Source organism: Mytilus galloprovincialis, chromosome 6 (genome assembly GCF_965363235.1).
Source record: "Mytilus galloprovincialis chromosome 6, xbMytGall1.hap1.1, whole genome shotgun sequence".
NCBI lineage: Eukaryota > Metazoa > Mollusca > Bivalvia > Mytilida > Mytilidae > Mytilus > Mytilus galloprovincialis.
The window spans coordinates 8,625,532-8,644,466 of NC_134843.1; the positions used below are offsets into that span (position 1 = coordinate 8,625,532).

General features: G+C 31.8%; 1 protein-coding gene across 1 annotated transcript; it reads left to right on the top strand.

Annotated features, from left to right (window-relative positions):
- Nucleotides 1-8,052: 8,052 nt before the first annotated feature.
- Nucleotides 8,053-17,055, top strand: LOC143078864 (fucolectin-4-like). The gene is made up of 4 exons (XM_076253885.1): nucleotides 8,053-8,178; nucleotides 11,579-11,824; nucleotides 15,886-16,137; nucleotides 16,818-17,055. The coding sequence occupies exons 1-4, from the start codon at nucleotides 8,127-8,129 to the stop codon at nucleotides 17,021-17,023; spliced, it is 756 nt and encodes a 251-aa protein (XP_076110000.1). The 5' UTR covers nucleotides 8,053-8,126; the 3' UTR covers nucleotides 17,024-17,055.
- The last annotated feature ends 1,880 nt before the right edge of the window (nucleotides 17,056-18,935 follow it).

Here is an 18,935-nt window from a genome sequence, read left to right on the forward strand (position 1 = left end):
TCTTTTGCATTATTAATGTTTAATGAAATTCTGTTAACACATGCCATTCCATGGTGGAATGAGCACGCAGGTTTCTATTGGCAAATCCTTTGTTATGGTACTTGGGTGTGTATAAAAGTTGGTGTATTGTAAAATTCTGCATCACTGTAAAAACATGTTGGTTTTAAAAAGTTGTCCAGTTTTATTCATATGTCCTTTTGAACAGGTCCTGTCTAGTTTGTTAAAGAAGATATAAGAACAAAGATGTAATCCCACCTAAAAATGAATTCATATATAATTAATTCAGTAAATTAAAAACTTCAAACTTCAAACACTGCCAACAGTACTGCAAAATGAAAGTTCCAGGGGTCGGATAAAGTGTATAACATAAATTTATTTATGGATCTGAATTGTAACAATGAAAAATTGAAACTGAAAACACCTGAAACATTATTACAATACTGTGTTGGACTGATAACTGGACAATGTAATGTGCGAGAGTTGAAGATTTCAAGGTTCATGTTTTATTTAAATGCACTTTTAATTTCCATGTATTTTTTTACATTCAATATAACAATCTTTCACTGATTAAGATTTTTTAGTCCAAACTTTGTTAGAGATTTCAAACAATGAAATCCAAAATATTTTCTCCACTACCAAATTGTAGGTAAAAAGAATAACCAAGGTAAAAAAAAAATTAAAAGAACACAAGAATATGTCCATAGTACACACATGCCCCACTCCAATTATCATTTTCTATGTTCAGTGGACTGAAATTGAGGTCAAAAATATAATTAGACATTCAAGTTAGAAAGATCATTGTCAGTTTATTTTCAATCTAGTATCTTTCGTCCCTCTTTCATTAGGAACATATGTACAAAGTTTCAAGTTGATTGGCCTTCAACTTCATTAAAAACTACCTTGACCAAAAACTTTAACCTGAAGCTGGACAGACAGACAAAAGAACGAATGGACACATATACCAGAAAACATAATGCCCCTCTACTATCGTAGATAGGGCATACAAAACATGTTGTTAGGTTAGGTTAAGTGAAAAAAATATAGACCGTATTTGTAGCATCATTGTTGACTCTAAGGTATGGATGATCAATTATTCATCAACTGGTCAAATTTACAATCAGGTTTAACCAAAGGTATAGGCTAAGGAGATAACATGTACTCAAGTTGAAGTAGAATAAATGAGGAAAATGTCAATGGGACAAAGATGATGCCCCTGCTTGTATATAATGTTATAAAGGGACATAACTCGAGAACCATACGAGTGACCCTTTCTTAGCTTTTATTTGATCAGAGTTTTGTGGTAATAAACATTGTTTATAAGTTTCATAACATTTTGTTGAGGCAATTCAAGTTGTAGAACAGAAATGGAAAATTCAGCAATGTTTCTGTATGTAAAGGGGTATAACTATTACTAAGCATTGTGATAAGATTCATGACATTTTGTTGGGACAAACTAAAGAAGAATTCAGCAGTTATTCCGTTTGTAAAGGGCATACCTCTTGAACAGTAAAAGTGACGCTGTCAAAATTCAAACTTGATCTAAGTTTTGTTGTAATAAGTATTGTGTATAAGATTGATAACATTTTGTTGAGGAAAATTAAAGGTGAGAATGGAAATCAATATTGGGACGTAAAAACATACAGGCAGACGGACATATAAAATAACAAGGGTAAAACTTAATGCCCCCTCTGCCATTACAATGGCAGACAAAATACTGATCATTACGTGTTTACAGAATATCTGGTTTTTTTTACATAATACTTTTTTTAATCAGCAGCATCATAAAATACATTTTGAAGTTTTTAGTGAGTTGAAACGATGAACTTAAAAAGCTACATACTGTGTCCTGCGCCAACCTGATATTTCAAAATTACAGTTGTACATTTTAATAAGTTTTTAATAACCAAAGCAATATTGTTATGCCCCACCTACGATAGTAGAGGGGCATTATGTTTTCTGGTCTGCGCGTCCGTTCGTTCGTCCATTCGTTCCTTCGTCTGTCCTGCTTCAGGTTAAAGTTTTTGGTCAAGGTAGTTTTCGATGAGGTTGAAGTCCAATTAACTTGAAACGTATCAATGACGTCATGCGTCTTGTCTTCTTATACAAAATTTAATTCTGGTATCTATGATGAGTTTATTTTCTATTCACCTGTTGGAACAAAGAAAGCTTATGAATACATATTTTGGGTCATCAATGCTCTTCAACTTCGTACTTGTTTGGCTTTATAACTATTTTGATCTGAGCGTCACTGATGAGTCTTACGTAGACGAAACGCGCGTCTGGCGTACTAAATTATAATCCTGGTACCTTTGATAATTATTGGTAAAGTACTTTCGATTCTATTTTAGTACTTTTAATTCAAGAGGAACAATGGACATGCACAAGTACAAGACACAAGTTTTTCGTTAATGTCTCTCAACGTATTTACATGACAAAATGAAAACGTTATGAATTCTAGAATTCCTTGTTTTTTCCCGTTTCACCTGTATTGTTTTTCTGAATGTAGTGTAGTGCCTCGAAATATAGAGAAAACATTGAGAGATAATCGTTGTTTTAATATTCTTGAATGTTCAACATGCAGCAATAAGCTAAGTAAACATTGTTCACAGTTATATTTCGGATGACACAATAATCAACATGAGAAGCTAAGTACTAGTATATGGATTGTTCATATACTTAGCTAACATGTGAATGAAATCAGTTGATCATAGTGCAGAAAAATATACAAGAAAACTATAAATAAAGAAAATACAATTTACATTGTTCGGTAATCTTAAAATTGATACAAATCAGTTTTACCAAAAAGGAAACAAAACAGGTAAAGAATTTGAACTTGTTTTAATATCTTATATGTTTTCTCGCTACAAACTACTGTCAGATTGGATTGCATTGTTATTCCATCCAATGAACTGTACAATAAATAAAACGAGCTCGACATGGTATCCACTTTTCAATAACACTCTCTACATTCATTATTAGCTAGACCAAAACCTATAACAGAAATGCAAATAGTTATCAAAGGTACCAGGATTATAATTTAGTACGCCAGACGACGCGCATTTCGTCTACACAAGACTCGTCACTCTCATATCAAAATATTTTTTAAAGCCAAACAAATAGTTGAAAAGCATTGAGGATCCAAAATTCCAAAAAGTTGTGCCAAATACGGCTAAGGTTATCTATACCTGGGAAAAGAAAATCCTTAGTTTTTCGAAAAATTCTAAGTTTTGTAAACAGGAAATATATAGATAAAGGCAACAGTAGTATACCGCTGTTTAAAACTCGTAAATCGATGGACAAAAAACAAAATCGGGGTAACAAACTAAAACTGAGGGAAACACATTAAATATAAGAGGAGAACAACCACACAACATTAAAATGTAACACACACAGAAACGGACTAAGCATTAGACAAAATCCGATTAGAATAACAAATATAACATCAAAACCAAATACATGAATTTGGGGTAGAAAAGTACCGTGATACGTCTTATAGTAATGTGAATTCACACTAAAAAAAATGACCACATTATTGATATTCATGTCAACACCGAAGTGTTGACTACTGGGCTGGTGATACCCTCGGGGACGAAACAGTAATGAACAACAAAGCAACAGACAAAAGGAAACACAGAGCCGGCTCAGTATCAGAAATAGGCACGAGGGATAGGACACTTTTTTTTTCTTTTTACACTGACATTTTCCAACGTGAGGGAATAATCATATTGTTTTGCCACGTTCAGTCATAAACCTTTAAATTATCAGGATGTTTTTCCCAGTCTTAAAATAGTATAAACATAAGTAGTGAAATCCGATTGATATGAACGTGCAGCTTATGTTGATGCTTTAAGAAGGATATCAAACCGATCATCGTTATGTAAACTAGGAGTAAGTGCTTATAACCTTACAATTAAAGGAAGGCATTTAAAAGTGCCCAGAAATATTTGCAAAAGTTACAAATTAAAAATGAAAAACACCTTTTACTACATTGTAAAGTATATTCCAATATCAGAAAGACTTCTGAATTCAAAATGTTCAAAATTACCAAAAACAAGTATAAATGCTGTGTGCGATAAATATAAAATTATTCTTATACTTAATACTAGTAACAAATATTACATGGCACTAAAACTTTCTTCTTCTTTCGTAACAATTTATTTCTATTCGAGAAGGACTATGCAATAGATTTTCATTATACTACCAATTTTATTCATTTAGTCATTACCATTTATTGGGAATACGCTTGTGCCAATAACATATTGTCTATTGTCTATAATGTCTATTGTCTATTGACTATTGCCTATTGTCTATTGCCTATTGACTATTGTCTATTGTCTATTGACTATTGAATGATGTCCTGTTGAAATATGCACGTTTATCCCGAAAGCAAAAAAACAGCTCGATGAAAACAGAAAAGATACATTCTTGAATACAAACAACATATTTCTGAAGATTCACTAGATATCAAGCTTAGTACCATTAAAGCGTAAATATTGACCGGGTCGTGTAAACCATGTGCCATGTGTTGTGAAGTATTACAGATAAAACAGCCAGGATTAGAAGAAACAGACAATAAATTACTATAAAAAGACACAAAAGAAAACATACTAGGCGACAAACACTGAACTCTTGGAATTTTATTTGCACTCAAAGTACAGGAGACCCCAGGAGCGGTTAGCACATAACACAGGTCAATCGTAGAGGTGATGCCATGCACTTTTTATTCGTGTTGTAGAATATTGAATTAGAAGATATGGAGATGTTTGCTTGATACGTTATAAATATTTTCCAATTTCATTTGAATTGATTCAGAATGTACACATATTGCATCAGCTATGTATCTAAAAATTTAATTTTCGTGTTGGATGTTTTCACTGTTTACATGTTCTGTTAGACATAAAGCCACATATATATTGTTTCATGTCTTAAAATGTATACCAAAACTACAAAACTGCGAGACAAATTCAAAAAGGCAAAGTCTATAAAACTGACAAAATCATACGATATCAACCAAAAAGTAAAATCACAAAAATACTGAACTCCGAGGAAAATTCAAAACGGAAAGTCCCTAATCAAATGGCAAAATTAAAAGCTCAAACAAATCAAACGAATGGATAAGAACTGTCACATTGCTGACTTGGTACAGGCATTTTCTAATGTAGAAAAAAAGAGACATTTTATATTTTTTATATGACAAAATCATATAGGTAGAATTTAATTTTAGTTGAAAGCTCCTGCTTAAGTATTACATCCGACTTCCTACTTCAGACAATCATCAAAGACTCTATATCAACAGGATCGAGATACATGTACAACCCATTTTAGGCTGTTGTGTCCGAACGGATCATTGCCACTGTAGTTCTCTAAATAGCATACGCTATATTGGACAAGGACTTCAACATTGATTATTTCAAACAGTTTTTGCTATAATGTGATAAAATTGAGTATTTTAAATATTTTGTTATGAACCTCTACGATTGATCTGTATAATGTGCTAATTATAACCGCCCATGAGGTCCCGTGTGGTTTAAGTGCAAATAAAGTTCTAAGAACTCAATTGTTCTTTATAATTGCATTTTATATTGCACTTCTTCAACTGTAAATGAACTCAGAAGAGATTCCAACAGCACAATCTGCTGTGCATCTGGGTATTGAAAGAAATAATTCATCAAAGTTTGGCACAAAGAATGTTAGCAACGCAAGGATCAGTGCTGCAAGAAAAGCAACATATGCGTTAATGGGAGCTGGCCTCCACGGTCTGAACGGGTTAAACCCCACTGTATCCATCCATATTATCCGTATATTTATAATTCCAAGACTTATACATGGACTTGAAGTAGTTAGATTAATGATTAGTGATATAAAAGCTCTGTCATCTTATTTCAAACAACTATTAAAACGTATTCAGCATCTACCAGAAAGAACAGCTGATTCAGCAACTTATCTTCTGTCTGGCCAGATGCCAATAGAAGCAGAAATTGATAAAAGAACTTTAACTTTATTCGGAAATATTATAAGAAATCCAAATACAGTGGAGTTTAAACTAGCACAGAGACAGTTAGCTATCAAGGACAGAAACTCAAAAAGCTGGTTTACTTATGTGCAACAGATAAATATAATCTTCCCTCTTCATCAGTACTTCTACAAGAACCACCAGGAAAATTCTCATGGAAAAACTTAGTATCAAAAGCTATAAAAACATATTGGACTAACAAAATACATTCGGAAGCCCGTGAAAAATCATCTCTACAATATATAAACTTTGAACAATTAACCTTTGATAATCCACATCTTGTATGGAAAAGTGCAAAATTTGAGCATTTTCTCAATCCAGAGGGCAGGTATCAAATGCAGACTTATGTTAGACACTTATTTACTTCAAATCCATAAACAAAAATTTAATAAGTATGAAGTAGACTCAACCTGTTTATTATGTCATAATGGTCTTGAGGATAGGAAACATTTTCTAATTCAATGTGTCGCTCTTGACAGTATAAGAAGTCCATTCTTGAAAATACTACATGAAAAACCACTGAGGTAGTAAGAGATGTGAAACTCGCTGATGCAATTTTTGAACAGCCAGATGAGTTGTTGTCTTTGATTCTTGACTGTACATGGTATCAAGTAATCCCTCCATCTCGACAAGAAGAATTTGAGGCCGTGAGCAGAGGCATGTGCTTTGCATTAAACATTGAGAGAAGTGATAGGATTAAGACATTACAATAACTGTGGTCATAGCAGAAGTGCAATATAGTGTCACAGGGTGACAGGAACATTCATTATCTAATTACAAAATATATAGTGAGAGTAGACATGCAAAAAGTAAAATCACAAAAATACTGAACTTAGAGGAAGATCAATTTGGAAAGTCCATAATCACATGGCAAAATCAAATAACAAAACGCATCAAAAACGAATGGACAAAAACTGTCATATTCCTGACTTGGTACAGGCATTTTCAAATGTAGAAAATGGTGGATTAAACCTGGTTTTATAGCGCTAACCCTCTCACTTAGTGTCACAGGGTGACAGGAACATTTATGCTTTACTGTATAGTGAGAGTATACATAGGGTTACCGTGAGAGTGATGGAGGATTAATGATCTCATTAGAGGAATTAAATAATAATAATTTTAATTCTAGGATCTATATCTTATTTTATAAATAAGTATCTCCCCAGACGATTATATGGTGTTTCAGTCCATAATTGAAGAACAGTAGTGGACGTATTACGTTGTATTAACAGCGGTTCTCCAAGATAGTGGAGGAATACTACAAAAACAGAACAGAACATGCATCGTTGACAATGTTATGGAATTTGATGCGACTGTCATACAAGTGAGAGGTTTAGCTAGCTATAAAACCAGGTTCAATCCACCATTTTCTACATTAGAAAATGCCTGTACCAAGTCAGGAATATGACAGTTGTTATCCATTCGTTTGCTGGTTTGGACTTTTGATTTTGCCTTTTGATTTTGGATTTTCCTTTTTGAATTTTCCTCGGAGTTCAGTATTTTTGTGTTTTTACTTTTTACACTGACACACCGCGTCATCGTGGGATAACTATTAATTACAGGTCAAGGACGCATTTATCTAAAATATAATGTGATAAGCAACATTGTGAAGTTTCTTAATCACAATACAAAATAATCATTTCTAAATGTAAACACTATTACCTTTTCATTGTAAACTTCATATAAAAAATAACAAAATAAAAAAAAACGCTGTATGCCAGTTCGTTCATCTCGAAAGGTGTCAATCAATTCTACAATAGGTAGTAGTACGTATTTTGAATAAGATATTAGTAAACATAATTTGAATTTTCAATTGTTATAGAGACAAACATCTTTTCTGCACACTCAATATAATTACGTATTGGTTTTGATAGAAACATCTTATTTATTATTTACTTTAAATCATTATAAGTTTCGTTAATGCAATAGATTTTATTCTTATTAGTGTAATATATTGATGGTTATACGGTAGCCAACGTCTTAGAAAATACCCGTCTTTATACATCATTACTTGAGAACGCATGTTCATAGATCAGTTTTTTGTATAGGTAATATTGTGTTTGCGAAAATTGAATTGGCGTCTTTTGATAATAAAACAGAACTTATTAAAAGGATGATACTTAAGTGTTGGATAATAATTGTGAACATTGTCGTGCAAAGTTTGGGTAAGTATTTCAATATTAAAACTTTAGAATTAGTTTCGTTCCTCGATATAAATACGTGAAAAATACAGTACAATCTGATATTTAAAAGAAAAGGACAAACTTATTTAAATGTTAACTTTTTTTACATATCGCAACTAATTCAATTCTCCACTCTATCATGTGCTGCCTCACTACAAACAGATCAGAGTCTAAAAAGACCATATGTTGTGCTTGACCAGCTAAGTCTGATTCTATACTTGATAATCTTGGTAAAGTCTGAAATGATATCGACCAGACTTGACCTTTAGATTTAATCTAGACTGGTCAGAATCTGCCAAACTAACTGAATTATATTTGGATTTTACATAATTCCAGGTAATTTAATTGGTGGTTTGATTCATTGCTGTCAAATAAAAAGAATTTATCTAAAGGTAAAGAAAAAGCTAGATTTTTAAGTTTGGAATAATTCAGAAACTAGTGTCTTTTTCATTTTTAGCCATGGCGTTGTCAGTTTGTTTTAGATTTATGAGTTTGACTGTCCCTTTGGTATCTTTCGTCCCTCTTTTAGTTATTTCTATGAAAAAAAAATCAAATCAACTTGGGTTTTCATAAACGTTACAGTTTTCTAAATTATACATTGAGCTTAGAGAACGCCAGGTTGTTTGATAGTTTGATTTATTGCTGTATCATTCAATGAGTAAATTGATAGGTTTAAAAATCCAGAATTTTCAGTTAAGACTAAATTCAGATAGTCACCTTTAATTTTTTTCATAACTTTTTCAACTTGGATTTTTTATAAAACTAAAGAGTTATCTCAAGTATATTAATTCGAAGAGCGGTATTCTACTGCTGCATTTATATATTTATATTACAAAATGCATTGTTGTTTGTTATTTTTTGTTTTTTATTGTCAGATTTAATGATTTATTTAAGGTGGTAGACCTTGGTTCAGGGAGATAACTCTTTAAATCAGTTATGTGTTTGTTAAAGTCAAGTTTCATCAATGTTTTTCAAGCATTTACCTGAAACAGATTGGAAATAATCTATGTAACCTAGAAGCTTAGAATATATTTATGAAAACAGTTGACACAAACGTACTGATGATTTTAAGAGTTATTTCCCTTAACCTAGGTCTACCTCCTTAAGAGGTAAAAAACATTAGAAATTTTCAGATAAATTCAGAAAAATACCTTATAAACGGAATATTTAAATTTGACAGAAATAGATCAAATTACCAATTCACCTGGTATTTTTTTTAAGATTGATGTACAATTGAGGTAGCTGAAGTTTTTGTTTGAAAGGTTATAAAATTGTTAAAGGTGACTATCTGAATTTAATCTGAACTAAAATTTATAGCCTTTTCTTACCTACAAATAAAATCATATAATTTTAAAGAAATAAATCAAACTACCGAACAAACTAGGTTTTGAGTTTTGAACAGCGGTATACTATTGTTGCCTTTATTTAAAGGCCAAGAATGGTCAAAATTATTAAATACTGAATCAGAATTATTAAGTAAAGTCGAGACCAAAATCGAGTTAAGTACAAATAAGTACTGTCGAGATTGCTTATTAAGTAAAATATGTGCTCTACTTTACTGGTCGAGCACAAAATATGGTCTTTTCAGACTCTGAGCTGTTTGTAGTGCTTCCTTCAGAGAACAAAATAACTGTTGATAGGCAAAATGATGAAGTTCACTCAAAAATCGTTTCACTTACACGAAGCTAATGTTCCTTTTACTGAATTCATACACTTCTCTTGATAATGATTTGTTTGGTTTAGGTATAACACTGAAGAGTATTCTGGGTTTAAAGTGTATATATGTTAAACGTCTTAGTCCTCCCCTTGATAGTTTTGATCTCCATTACTTCTTAAATAACGGTATGATATATAAAAAAGAAAGGACAATGATAAAATGTCTACAAGACATGTAAATGAAAAAGAAATATATATAAATTGCATTTAACAAATATTCAGCAACATGAAGAATCCCTGGTCCTCAGTTGCATTGACTATTTAAAAAGAAAACTAGACTTTGAACCATATATTCAGTCTCGGGTATTTTTTTGTAAGTAAAGCTCGTTAAGTCGGTTTTTTAGAGACAAGTTCAGAAAAGCAATTGTTCCTTCCTTTTTTGGCAGGATTGGACATAATTGTTTCAATAGTATGAGTGTGCGGGCGGAAGGTGAAAGTGTGTACCTACATTGTGAAATCCACCTCTGCTACAGATATCAACCCAGAACGGCGAAACATCATAGGAAAATTAAACATATGTTAAAGCTGTGCAACTGCTATTATGGAAATGTTTGAGAGTACATTTTTTTTTCTGACTTTGGAACTTAGTGTTTTTTAACAGAATTTATAAAATACTTCTAAAGTTTTTTACCAAAATTCCTGAAATTTCACAGGAAGATTGTACGAATGTCCAGATGATATGCACCTCTCACTTTCAATATTATTTTGAAGAGGTTTTTATTTGTAAAGGAACATACATTCAACTTTAAAAAAATCATGAAAATTGGTCAAAGCATTTTTTAGTTATTTTCCGACATGTGGACGACGGCAGGTTGGGCGGACGGACAAAGGAATAACATAATACTTCCCGTTAACCTATTATAAAATGCAATTATTTATTAATGAAAGATTTTAGATAGATTTTCGATGGTTTCCCTTAAACGAAACAAAGAGAGAAAATTTATATTCCATAAATATTTTTAGTTTACTAATCAGAATACTAGAATACTAGTAAACATTTCAGACATGGTAAAGGATGATTCAGGTGCTTTACAGAAAGAAATAAGACGCATGCAATCTTATGAAATGCGAAGAAAAGTTGTATCGAATTTATCTCTGTAGTAGCAAGAATGATATGTATCTCCAACAATAAATATTGATATGGTAAAGGATGGTTCAAATGCTTTACAGAAAGAAATAAGACGCAATCTTATGAAATGCGAAGAAAAGTTGTATTGAACTTCGATGCAGTAAAACAAAGGAACATCGTGTCGTAACTCAGACTATACTTTAACGAATTAATCCCCAATACTAACAAATGTAGTGATCGAACAAAACCTGTATCATTAAAGCTAAAGTCTATTATATATACCTTAAGATAACAAGAAGAAAATAAAAGCAAGATTGATGCTGGACCTGTTATTTATTCATGACAATAGAGTCCTAGTATATGTTCAATACCACTGTTTTAAATCCTGCAGATGGAATCATTATTCAACAATGAATCTCTATAGTGTATAAGCGATGTATTTTTATTACGATGAAATGTAAAACTTAGAAGAAGAAAAATATCAATTGAATTCATGAATTTTATCATTAATATATAATTATTTATATACATGCCTTTAGAATGTCGTTTTTTTTTAATTCTGATTGTGAGTTCTTGTGTTTTAATCATTTAAAACAGCATTAAGGGAGAACATAGCCCTTAACAAGGATACTTTGCAAAGCTCGACTACAATGGGAGAAGCCAATCGACAAGCAAAATCTTCTCTTGCTAACGATGGTAGCAGTGAACAAAACTATAGAGCTCCAGGCGGACCATTTTGCAGTCACACGCTACCGGACGAGGCAAATTATTGGTGGGCACTTGATCTTGGACAAGAGTATAACATTAACACTATGACAATATACAATAGAAAGGACTGTTGTGGTGAGTGATGTCTGCATAATGATAAATAATAAGAAAACGTGGTTTCATTGACAATGAGACAAATGTCCATCAAAGTTCAAAGGAAGTGTAGGTGAGCAATGAGAGGCAACCATAGGGCTTCAACAATGAGAACAACCCATACCATTTAGTCGTTAATAAAAAAAAACAGACAATAAAACATATGAAACTAATCAATTGAGAAACTAACAGTATACTTTATATCAAACCATTAAATTACGAAAAACAAATATGATAGACATGAACCATCGACAACCCATGAACTATAGGCTCCAGACTCAAGAGAGGCACTTTAAGAATGTGATGGGGTTAAACATTTTTTTCTAAAATTTTCCCTCGAGCATAACTGAAGAGACGTTGGTTGTCGAAATGCGCATCTGGTGCAGAAAAAAAGTTATCATTTTTGTTATTACTACCACTGGGTCGATGTCTCTGCTGGTTGAATAATAGACCCCGAGGGTATCACCAGCCGTCAGTAGCCAGTTCTTTGTATTCAGTTTTATTGAAATTTCCCGTTACAAAATTGTTTAAAATTAAGGAATGTTTCTCCTTCGTGTAAAGCTATGATTCCTTTGTCAGCTTTAGCTATACTTTTTTGTCTATTTAGGTTTACAGCGCAGCCGCTTCAACTTTTCAATAAGTTATGGATTTTCAAATTTTTTGGCCTCGAACATCACTTAAGAGACATTGATTGTCGAAATGGGCAACTGGTGCATATAAAAATGAATTGGTATCATTTTTGTTATTTTAATAAGCGAAAGATTGATTTTAATATTACTTCTGCATTCTAGTCTTACTAAAATGATGGTTTGTCATTTTAATTTTAATTATGGCATTTATCATTCGTAAATGGTTCTACACACCCTGAAACTATCACGACTTTTGTCCCTGGCATCGATCTGTTTTATGTTGTTGTTACATTGGTCAATATAATCATTTATCGGTCACCCCACTGTTTTTATCAGCTCTTATTAGAGGTTTCCCGATATTGTGTGTACTCGAGTATACCTTCAATAAACCGTTGCAAGCAACCGTTACAACGAAGTTTCAACGGTTAGTAATTAAGATTTATTTCCCCTGAAATTGCACTGGAAAAAAATCCTTAATATAAAGCACATTTATAGTTTATCTAATGTTGGCCTGATGTATCTAAATATACGTAAAGCATAGATAAGTTTGCATTTCTTAGGGGTATGCTTTTAGAAAACATAGTAGACATAGTAGAATAAGAACTACTTCAACATATAAAATTGACCTCATTGAAACGGTATAATGTTTTACTTAAATAAAAAAAAAACTGTTCTACTATATTACCCAATAACATTAGCATGTGGGTGACTTCATAATAGACAGAAAAATAAAATACAAAGGAATAAGTTAAGGCACCTAAAACAAGCGACTGGTGAAAAATAATGTTTTTTTCAATTCTGGAACCTTTAAAATTGAGAATGGAAATAGGGAATGTGTTAAAGAGACAACAACCCGACCATAGAACAGACAAAACCAGAAGGTCACCAATAGGTCTTCAATGCCGGTCTTCAATGCCGGTCTTCAATGCCGCGAGAGAAAATCCTGCACCCGGAGGCGTCATTCAGCTGGCCCCTAAACAAATATATATATTAGTTCAGTGATAATAGACGTCATACTAAACTCCAAATTATATACAAGAAACTAAAATTAAAAATCACACTAAAGTTACAAAGGCCAGGGGCTCCTGACTTGGGACAGGCGAAAAAATGCGGCGGGGTTAAACATGTTTTTTGAGATCTCAATCCACCTCCTATACCTCAAGAGCACTGCATTTTTATATCAAAAACTTAGTCTTGCGTGCACAATTTTATCATTTTTTACGCAAACATATCGTATAATCGTCATTTTTTCCCTCTCTGTCTGTTTTGATGTAAAAATATGGCAGCTACTTATTTGCCGTATTAAGCAATTAAAACAAAGTTAACTTCTTTTCAATTTGGACAAATTTTGGAAAAAAAGTATATGTACATAAGTTTTAAAATGCAAACTATCCGTTTAGTTATAAAAACATATGCATCATTTTTTTTTAATTTGAGGGTTCATGACTTTGAAAAAAACAATACGAAATAATATCAGTAAACTAATTACTTCTGTTAAAATAATTAGTAAAAGGAATTCTTTCCATTCTGTAGGAATTTCATATTTTAGGTTATTTTAGTTATTCAAATTCATTATCTATTACACCGTTCTTATATTTTTCTGCATTTTGGCAATTTAACGAATTACGAATAAAATAAAAGATACACTTATAATAAAATATTCAATAAACACAAGTGTCAATACAATTTTATTTAATATAAGTGTATGACAATTATTCTAGTCAATAAAAATCAGGAAAAAAGTGAATACTGATTTTTCAATATTTTTTAATCTACTTTCTAGAAAGCATTTCTATAATAAAAAAATATCGAAAAATTCCCTTTTCTCTCTGAAATGAAATCTCAGCTCCCTCATCCTCTCAGAAAAAAAAATCTTCTACTGCAATGATTGAAGTAGATTCCTTGAATGATAGAACTAGTTTCAAAATTATGCATGAGTTCAACTAAATATAATAGGAAAATTACGCGATTTTGACACGTTAACAAATATAACCAACACCATTATCTTGTGTTTTAGAAAGTAGTTTATAGTTATTATTTTGATTATTCCAAAGTCTGTTAGAAAACAATTTTTTTTCTATAAATACACAAAACATTAACAATACATGTACCTATAACAAACAGAAATGCAAATTTATATTTAGAATATGACGGCCGTGTCAACTGAGTTTGTTTAAGGTTTGTTTGATTCATGCACTTGTTCATAACTAAGTTATCGCATGAAAAATCCTAAACAATTTGTTCAAGAAACGTGGAGATCGTTATCAAATAAATCGTTAAACCAGTTTTTTAGTAATACACATTTCAAATCTTTTAATCTTATCATGATGAAGAAATTTTTTTCGTGCATTAAATGAGACTTCCAAAACAGCACCCAACGGTTGTGTTACGTACCAACCGTACCTGATACGTAGCAAATCGGGAAACCTCTAATATTAAGAGTAGAACTAAACATATAGAGAAAACTACAAAGCTATAAAACATTGTCTTACCTTTCCGGATCACTTTTGATCACTCCCGGTGTTTGTCTTTTGGCCTAGGTATTGTCTGTTTGTCTTGAAATTCTGATTATTATTGTTTGCCTTCGTCCTCCGATTTTCTATCAATGGCATAAGAGCGGACATGCCACAAAAAAGACAGATCAAATTGAATTTTCAATAAAGGAATCCCTAAAGTGTAGCGATACGTTTTCCTGATTTAATTTGTATTGAAACATACTAATAGGGGAACACAACATTGAACACCTTCATATGTTCAAATTCCTCAGTATATCTACAAAACCAACCTTCTTAGCCTTAGGTATGTAATGTGTAAGTACTTAATACCAATGTATCGGCTGTAATTATCATATCAGAAAGTTGCATTGAACTGTCAATTGTTTTTTTTTTTTTTTTATTTTCGACAAAATAGATAAATTCTGTTACTACGAAATATATAATCACATTTTAGACAGAAGCTTAATATGTGTTTACACATCTTATTTCGAACTTTCTATGAACAAACAATCCTCCAATGCTACAATAGCATTGTCGGTGTTATGCCACGAATGAGCAATTGGATTAGACTATTAACTGCTACTGTAAATATTTATCATAAATATTGTACTAATTTAACATTTTAATTGGGTGTATTTTAGATAAGGACATGCTACTATTTTTTTTAGAGCAAATTAGACAAGATGAGATAAGAGAAGAATTTTTCATCTAATCAAGAACCCATTAAAGACATCATTTTACAACAATATTATGCACAATATGATTGAGGAAAAAAAAGAAAAAACAAGAACCTTTCATAATAGTATCATGTTATGGACAGATTCAGAGTTTAACACATCATGTCTCAAATATCGATATATAAAACAATAGTATTTTCTCCTATTTTTGAAACATTATATGGAAATGTGTACAATTTCAGGTGATCGTTTGGCAGATTTCTTTATATACATCTACAACCAACAAATCAACACATGGACAAATTTTGACGATGAACAAGGCCAGCTCTGTTTCTATCATAATGGAGCGGCTCCAGCTGTACTAAGTATTGCCTGCAATAGGATTATCCCTGGCAGATTTGTTAAAATATTTAAGGAGTATCAGTATTTCCCCAACACGGACGCACTAACTCTGTGTGAAGTTGAAATATTTACTGATCACACTCCAGATGAAGGTATTGTTTAACTCCGTTCTAAACTTCCTTTATTTTATTTTGATACTAGTTTAAATTATCTTTGCTACCTGAATTTTCAAATTTAATTCAAATATATTACTTATTACTTACACAACTAGAGGCTCCAAAGAGGCTGTGTCGTTCAATAATGGCAACTTTTTGGTAGAAATCATCATTAAAAGATCTTAAAAGACAATCACTCTATAACGAGTAACTGACAATTTCAGTCATGTTAACATAGTTGTAGATCTTGTCCAGCCGATCTTATTTGTTTTTTTAAAGTTTCTGTCTATCGCTTAAATATTCTAAGATAATAGTCGAATAAGGTTAAAATATCATTATTTAAGGACATCTTAACTCTTATATATGGAATTGGCTGACAATTTTTGTCATATTGACTTATTTGTGCGTCCTGTTTTATAATTTCTATCTATGTATTATAGTGTTTAAGATAAAGGACTAAAAGCGAGAGAAAAGATAAAATCATCAACAAAGGGAATAACTCCAGTAAAATGATGACAGATGGTTTATTGAGCTTTTTGTCTAAATTAACTTTCTCCCAACACCGTTAGTTTTAAAAGAGGGTCACGTCTATCATGTATTTTCAAACGCAATATTTTGTTGAATTAAGAACTTGTGTACTGACACATAGAATAAATTCTATTTTGACATTATCACAGGAATATTCTGCAAGCAGATAAACAAACAGGCAATGTTGAGTCTTCAAACGAATTTGGAAAATGCAACACGAATACGGTGTGCACATTTCTGTAAAGATTCTGATAACTGTCTAGGATTTCAGATGGCGAATGGTGGACAATGCTCTCTGTTTCAAACAAGTATGCAAGTACATGGTATTAATGATGAGTATTATGAACGATGCTGAACAATACATCCACCGTAGCTATGTTAAGTAATTATTCATGAGCCCCAAGTTCTCATCGGTATAACTAAACTGTGTGTTTGAATGAAGAAATGTTTTGCAAGACGATAATATTTGGCCTTGTTAAAAAGAAAACAAATTGCTACGCTTAATGGAACTGCATTTGTGTGTGAGTGATGAAGCAAAACACTTTTTTTTCAATACAAACAATTCAAATGTTAACGATGAAACGAATAAAAATCAGATTATCATATACTAAGTGCATTTATCTGCATATGATAGTGATTAAGATTAAAAGATAATGCTGACTGATGTACCCTTATTTTTGACATTTTTACCTACTATGTTCGTTTAATTTTTCCACATATTGTTGTCAAGATAATGTAATATTATGCGACTGTCATATAAGAAAGAGATTTAGATAGCTATAAAACCAGGTTTAATCCACCATCTTCAACATAAAAAATGCCTATACCAAGTCAGGAATATGACAGTTGTTATCCACTTGTTTGAGCTTTTTATTTCCGAATTGGATAAGGGATTTTCTGTGTTTGATTTTTCTATGGAGTTCGGTGTTTATGTTATTTTACTTTTTATTCACCAAAATGGTTTTGATAAAGGCTTAAATTAGCGGATTTTTTTATTGAAATACATCCGAGAATGTGTACTATTTTTCAAGTTAAAACACGTTCGCTTTTCAAAAACAAAATGGGAAATATAGATGTTCATGATTCATGATCTTAAAATGTCCTGTACCAAGTCAGAAAAATTGATATCCTCTAGTTCGTTTCTGTGTGTGTTGATTTGTCGTTTTTTTGTTGCAATTCAGTGTTTCTGTTATTTTGTTGTTTTCATCTTATAGTTGATGTGTTTTCCTTTGTTTTAGTTTGTAACCCGGATTTGTTTTCTCTCTTTCGATTTATGACTTTCAAACAGCGGTATACTACGGTTGCCTTTATCTAACTGGAAACTTGTAAGTTCAAATGTACTGTTCTATACTGACACATGCTTCAACATATTGTTGAGGTGTTCAACATTTTATTCTTACGTCAAAAGATTTAGTTTAAGTTTAATTCACTTTACAGAAAAAGTCGATGAAACAATAGTATTTATGCTAAATAACAATAACCCAGAAGGCATTCCATAAATTTTCGTTTTCTCTTTTTTTTGTAAGGAATGTATGAAACGGATTTATCCATAGGTCATAAACGAACGATTTGGTCTATGGATTTACAACAATTTGAACTGTAAAGCCATTAGAATATTGTAAATTCCTTTCGACATCGACACTAGCGTATTTCGTATTTTAATTTGTTTTATCACTGAACTATGTATAATATTAATTAGTGAGAGACTATTATCCTGTTGTTTTATAATTGTAATTCAAATTTAAAGTGACTTTATTCTAATATCAATCTCTTATTGAAATATTGCCCAAAAAATTAGCTAATATGCATTTACATACTCAGAATATTGAAACTGCTTTTGTGTAGAAACTATATCAATTTCAAATATAAACAATTAAAGCCTGTATTGCACTAGTATCATCTTCGCTTACAGAAGGTTACGATCTACTTCTCTCCTTTCTGTCAAATTCCTCCCATGGTACAGGAATTTCCTTATGTAGAAAATAGTGGACAAAAACTTGGTTTTACAGTTAGCTAAACCTTTCACTTGTATGACACTCATATAGATTTCCTTTATTTTGGCAACAATTTGTGAGCTGCTATCATAATTTGGTAAACGTTTGTAGCATGTGCATGATAAGAGAGAACATGATTAAACTTTATCCTTAGGGTTCAATGTTCAAACGTGTGGTTATTATAAACGTCTTGTTTGAGCCCATTTCAGTTATAAAGGATATTTTAAGAATCTCCAAATAAGTCCTCTGACTCGGTTTCAATGGAGCTCAGAT